We start from the raw sequence: 6,826 nt of genomic DNA on the forward strand, positions 1-6,826 counted from the left end.
TTCACTTCCATACATGGCTACACTCCATACAAATACTTTCAGAAACGACTTCCTGACACTTAAATCTATACTCGATGTTAACAAATTTCTCTTCTTCAGAAACGCTTTCCTTGCCATTGCCAGTCTACATTTTATATCCTCTCTACTTCGACCATCATCAGTTATTTTACTCCCTAAATAGCAAAACTCCTTTACTACTTTAAGTGTCTCATTTCCTAATCTAATTCCCTCAGCATCACCCGACTTAATTTGACTACATTCCATTATCCTCGTTTTGCTTTTGTTGATGTTCATCTTATATCCTCCTTTCAAGACACTGTCCATTCCGTTCAACTGCTCTTCCAAGTCCTTTGCTGTCTCTGGCAGAATTACAATGTCATCGGCGAACCTCAAAGTTTTTACTTCTTCTCCATGAATTTTAATACCTACTCCGAATTTTTCTTTTGTTTCCTTTACTGCTTGCTCAATATACAGATTGAATAACATCGGGGAGAGGCTACAACCCTGTCTCACTCCTTTCCCAACCACTGTTTGACTTTCATGACCCTCGACTCTTATAATTGCCATCTGCTTTCTGTACAAATTGTAAATAGCCTTTCGCTCCCTGTATTTTACGCCTGCCACCTTCAGAATTTGAAAGAGAGTATTCCAGTTAACATTGTCAAAAGCTTTCTCTAAGTCTACAAATGCTAGAAATGTAGGTTTGCCTTTTCTTAATCTTTCTTCTAAGATAAGTCGTCAGGTTAGTATTGCCTCACGTGTTCCAACATTTCTACGGAATCCAAACTGATCTTCCCCGAGGTCCGCTTCTACCAGTTTTTCCATTCGTCTGTAAAGAATTCGCGTTAGTATTTTGCAGCTGTGACTTATTAAACTGATAGTTCGGTAATTTTCACATCTGTCAACACCTGCTTTCTTCGGGATTGGAATTATTATATTCTTCTTGAAGTCTGTGGGTATTTCGCCTGTCTCATACATCTTGCTCACCAGATGGTAGAGTTTTGTCATGAATGGCTCTCCCAAGGCCATCAGTAGTTCTAATGGAATGTTGTCTACTCCAGGGGCCTTGTTTCGACTCAAGTCTTTCAGTGCTCTGTCAAACTCTTCACGCAGTATAATATCTCCCATTTCGTCTTCATCTACATCCTCTTCCATTTCCATAATATTGTCCTCAAGTACATCGCCCTTGTATAAACCCTCTATATACTCCTTCCACCTTTCTGCCTTCCCTTCTTTGGTCAGAACTGGGTTTCCAACTGAGCTCTTGATATTCATAAAAGTGGTTCTCTTCTCTTCAAAGGTCTCTTTAATTTTCCTGTAGGCAGTATCTATCTTACCCCTAGTGAGATAAGCCTCTACATCCTTACATTTGTCCTCTAGCCATCCCTGCTTAGCCATTTTGCACTTCCTGTCAATATCATTTTTGAGACGTTTGTATTCCTTTTTGCCTGCTTCATTTACTGCATTTTTATATTTTCTCCTTTCATCAATTAAATTCAATATTTCTTCTGTTACCAAGGATTTCTATTAGCCCTCGTCTTTTTACCTACTTGATCCTCTGCTGCCTTCACTACTTCAACCCTCAGAGCTACTCATTCTTCTTCTACTGTATTTCTTTCCCCCATTCCTGTCAATTGTTCCCTTATGCTCTCCCTGAAACTCTCTACAACCTCTGGTTCTTTCAGTTTATCCAGGTCCCATCTCCTTAAATTCCCACCTTTTTGCAGTTTCTTCAGTTTCAATCTGCAGTTCATAACCAATAGATAGTGGTCAGATTCCACATCTTCCCCTGGAAATGTCTTACAATTTAAAACCTGGTTCCTAAATCTCTGTCTTACCATTATATAATCTATCTGATACCTTTTAGTATCTCCAGGATTCTTCCAGGTATACAACCTTCTTTTATGATTCTTGAACCAAGTGTTAGCTATGATTAAGTTATGCTCTGTGCAAAATTCTACAAGGCGGCTTCCTCTTTCATTTCTTTCCCCCAATCCATATTCACCTACTATGTTTCCTTCTCTCCCTTTTCCTACTGACGAATTCCAGTCACCCATGACTATTAAATTTTCGTCTCCCTTCACTACCTGAATAATTTCTTGTATCTCGTCATACATTTCATCTATTTCTTCATCATCTGCAGAGCTAGTTGGCATATAAACTTGTACTACTGTAGTAGGCATGGGCTTTGTGTCTATCTTGGCCACAATAATGCGTTCACTATGCTGTTTGTAGTAGCTAACCCGCACTCCTATTTTTTATTCATTATTAAACCTACTCCTGCATTACCCCTATTTGATTTTGTATTTATAACCCTGTAATCACCTGACCAAAAGTCTTGTTCCTCCTGCCACCGAACTTCACTAATTCCCACTATATCTAACTTTAACCTATCCATTTCCCTTTTTAAATTTTCTAACCTACCTGCCCGATTAAGGGATCTGACATTCCACGCTCCGATCCGTAGAACGCCAGTTTTCTTTCTCCTGATAACGACGTCCTCCTGAGTAGTCCCCGCCCGGAGATCCGAATGGGGGACTATTTTACCTCCGGAATATTTTACCCAAGAGGACGCCATCATCATTTAATCATACAGTAAAGCTGCATGTCCTCGGGAAAAATTACGGCTGTAGTTTCCCCTTGCTTTCAGCCGTTCGCTGTACCAGCACAGCAAGGCCGTTTTGGTTAATGTTACAAGGCCAGATCAGTCAATCATCCAGACTGTTGCCCCTGCAACTACTGAAAAGGCTGCTGCCCCTCTTCAGGAACCACATGTTTGTCTGGCCTCTCAACAGATACCCCTCCGTTGTGGTTGCACCTACGGTACGGCCATCTGTATCCTTGAGGCACGCAAGCCTCCCCACCAACGGCAAGGTCCATGGTTCATGGGGGGACAGGCCTACTATCGATATCAAAATATCACAAAACTGGCAAGAAAGGTAAGCATAAGTATAGTAATGAAGTTACCTATAAACACAAATATCCCAGTTTCTTCTCTTTGTAATCTGATCAGCCTGACTATTATGGATTCATGATGGTTTGTTCTTTTCCACATAGCACCATGTAGCAACACGTTAGCACAAAATTCAGCGTTGTAAAAATAATGATTTCAATTTTGTGTTGATGTGAGTTTGTTATACTGTAGGTAGAAGGGCTTGCTTTGAACGTGCTGTTGTTTAATTGTACCGCGGTGGGAAAGGGGGGAGGGGGGGACGTGGAGGAAGAGAGATGCAGGGTGCTGTGTTGCTGTCGAAGAAGCTAGTATATTACGCCAGACTGCGCCGCAGCAGACCACAGGCCTTAGAGTTTGTAGGTACAGAGGTGCTGAAATAGAATGCGGTAGGGCGCGTGACTGCGTGGTTATTAGTGCGCTGGCTGCGATCCAGGCCTGCTAACCGCCCACGGGCTGCAGGGCAGTTCGTGGGAACCCTGCCCTTCCCTGACTGTCGTTCGCATGCCCCATTCACTCCTAAGTCAACGGGTCGGCACAGTCGCCACGCTAATCACACTGGTTTCTTTGTCCCTGAAGTCTTCCCCTGACGAAACGTGAAAACGCAAGTGGACGAGGAGCTGGTGCAGTCACAGCGTGGAATCTAGAGATGGGTCGAGCTCGTTCATTCCCGTGAACTATTTCATTCATTTCACTCTTTGCCGTGAAGCGTTCAAATGAAGTAGTTCATTCGTGAAGTACGGAAGGCTGGCGAAGTTGCCCAGTTCGCCGCTCAGCCGCGGCTACGCTCGCTTCGCCTCGCTCGTACAATAAAGCTTCGTAATACTTCATAATTTTACCAACAGATGGCCGAACTATGCAGTAACGAGAATGCAACTTTTTACGCTCTTACAGAGTCTGAGAGTTAAATAGAACATGGTCGAAGGGGACAAAGGAAAGATAAACAGAGAAACCTGTCACATATAAAGAAGCTATTACATTTAATCTTGCTCGACATTTTCTCATGAAGCGCCCAAAAAAGTCTTTATCTGCCAAGTTAAACCTATTTTGTTGTATTCATGGACTGAAAACTAGGGCTACCAACGAAATGCAGTCCAATTTTGTTCCTTTTAAAGTTTAATCCAAAATAGAATGAGTATGTTTACCACTGTTACAAAGTCTATATACCTACGTAAAGTAATTATTCAGAAGTTTTCCTGTAGATTTTATTTTTGTTGAGAATAATAACCCTCCAAATTCAAAACGTAAATTGTCACCTGTAGGCATTGGTACGATTTCAGGTAAAATCCCTCTTTATTTTCTTTGGAAAGCAGTTTTTGCGTCTGTTCACTCTTATACAATGGCTAGCAACTCGCGATCGCGTAGAAGTAGTGAGATTTGGGGTTTCTTCGCCGATTTAGGTGATGGTAAAGCAAAATGCAATTATTGTTCTAAGTGTATTTCATATAAAGGAGGAAATAAATTTAATCTAGCGCGTCATGTTCGAGTGCTGCATCCAACAGTGTCATTGTCAGTCAGGCGCTTAGCGCCCCCTGCTCCTGCATCTTCCGATATTTGTTGGATAAAAAACCCGGACAATACGGAACCAACATCAGCAAATGCCAGAAGCGAACAGCAGTTGGTGCCAGATAATAACAGTATCACTTCAGTATCAGAAAGCAGACCTCAATATCACGGAACATTACCCATGTATTTTCCGAAACCTCTTTCTAACAAAAGAAATCAGGAGATAGATTTCGCACTTCTGCAGACTGTTGTAAAGGATTATTTGCCCTTCAACATAGTGGAAAGCAAACATTTCCAAAGTTTTGTAGGCAAACTGAATGGTGCTTACAGAATGCCATCTCGGAAGACCATTTCCAATACGCTGCTACAACAACAGTACGCAATGATAAAAGAAATTGTGAGAGCCAAAATTAATTCTGCGGAAGCGGTTGTGCTGACAATGGATGGGTGGACCTCAACTACAAATGAGAGTTATTTCTCGGTGACAGCACACTACGTTAAAGACCTGGAGCTGGCGTCTTCCCTCCTAGAGTGCTTTAAATACGACGAAAGGCACACGTCAGAAAAACTCTCGGAAGAACTGCTACGTGTCACAAGGGAATGGGGCATTCAAGAAAAAGTCGTGTGTGTCGTCAGCGACAATGCTGCTAATATTGTGGGAGCTATAAGACTCACAGCCTGGAAACACATCCCCTGCTTTGCGCACACACTCAATTTAATTGTTCAGAATGGGCTTCCGCACATTCAACCCATTCTGAATAAAGTAAAAAAAAATGTTGAATTTTTTAAAAGAAGTTCGCAGGCCTGCACGAAACTGAAAAAGATGCAGGAACAGTTAAAAGAGCCAGTTCTGACACTAAAACAGGACACTGTTACAAGATGGAATTCAACCTATGATATGCTGCGAAGAATAATCGAGGTTAAGAATTCCCTAATGACAGTTATCACTCTGAATTATCCGGATCTTCCAAATCTGACTGCAGAGGACATTTCAAGTGTAACACAAGCCTGTGACCTGTTGAAAGTTTTCAAAGACTGCACTGAGGAAATGTCAAGTGAAAATGTTGTCACTGCTTCTAAAGTTATACTCCTTAGTCGCTCGTTGAAAAAATGGTGTTGCAGGTTTGTTAATAACACTGAAATTCATGTAGACGTGCAACAGATGGCCGAAAAGTTAGCTGAAGACCTAAAACGACGATTTAGAAATATAGAGGAAAATTCCATTTTCGCGGAAGCAACTGCATTGGATCCCCGGTTCAAATTACATGGTTTTTCTGATAAAAATTCTGCTGAGAAGGTGAAATTAAAACTGATCAGGCACTGTGAGAAATTTGTGACGAACACATCCACTGCTACTGCAACAATCTCAGTTCCAACCACTGAATCTACTTCCAGTCTCTGGCTCGAATTTGATGAAGTGTTTTCCAGGCTGCAGACTAATCCACACCCGAGAGCTGCTGCAGTAGTGGAAGTGGACAAATACTTACAAGAGCCCCTGCTACAGAGACAAGGCAATCCACTTCAGTGGTGGTCTGAACGGCTGTCAGTATACCCCTCGCTCTTTGAACTTGCAAAAATACGACTCTGTATTGTCGCAACCTCCACGCCGTGTGAAAGAGTGTTCTCGAAGGCAGGACACCTTATAACTGACAGAAGAAATCGTCTGACAGGGAAAAAAGTGGAACAAATCATGTTTTTAAACGGAAATCTCTGAAGATTCACCAAATCCCTTGATGCTTATTCATAAATATGTGTGTATTTTTTTAAAATTTAATTAGGACAATCCTCAAATTGACATTTAGTGTAATTATTACAATAATGTGTACGAGATAAACATTCCTACATGAACGATTATCTTTCAAGCGTGGATTCCACGCATGCTTCAGTTCCAGACTCACAAGGTAAGCATTTTATTTTCATGTTGGCTGTACGTACTCACACAGCCAGCCTCTTCGTTTGTATTTTAATATTCATTTGTCTGCAAGCGCTGCCAACGGTAGCTTACCCGTAGAAGCGAAGTATAACTGCACAAATAGTCGCTGGTAATGATGTCAGCCCTGCAGGGAGCAGCTGACGCTGCCTTCCCCTCGCCCCTCAACGCCTAACCCCACCTATCCCTATCGTTCACCACAAACACCGCGCGATTCGTCGACAGGCAGTGGAGGGAGGACTGAAGTGAAGGGAGAATGAGTGACGTACCGCCGATGTACTGGGGGAGGGAGAGGGGAAGAGAGTGAGTGAACTAGAAAAAAGTGTGGTGTGTGCTATCTGTGAAGAGTTTGAAGTACCAGTTCTTTGAAATTGAGTGGTTAGTTCACACTTCACTGGAGTGAAGCGTTCATTTGAACGACTCATTCACGAGCTCCCCAT

The 6,826-nt window shown here is 42.2% G+C and overlaps 1 protein-coding gene across 1 annotated transcript; it reads left to right on the forward strand.

Annotated features, from left to right (window-relative positions):
* The first annotated feature begins 4,289 nt into the window (after positions 1-4,289).
* Positions 4,290-6,170, forward strand: LOC126260368 (E3 SUMO-protein ligase ZBED1-like). Its single transcript, XM_049957696.1, has one exon. It carries the CDS (start codon positions 4,290-4,292, stop codon positions 6,168-6,170), a length of 1,881 nt encoding a protein of 626 aa, XP_049813653.1.
* The last annotated feature ends 656 nt before the right edge of the window (positions 6,171-6,826 follow it).

Source organism: Schistocerca nitens, chromosome 5 (genome assembly GCF_023898315.1).
Source record: "Schistocerca nitens isolate TAMUIC-IGC-003100 chromosome 5, iqSchNite1.1, whole genome shotgun sequence".
Taxonomy (NCBI): domain Eukaryota; kingdom Metazoa; phylum Arthropoda; class Insecta; order Orthoptera; family Acrididae; genus Schistocerca; species Schistocerca nitens.

Bases quoted from the DNA above. Each gene is read 5' to 3' on its own strand.
- LOC126260368 (XM_049957696.1), top strand. From the start codon at position 4,290: ATGGCTAGCAACTCGCGATCGCGTAGAAGTAGTGAGATTTGGGGTTTC.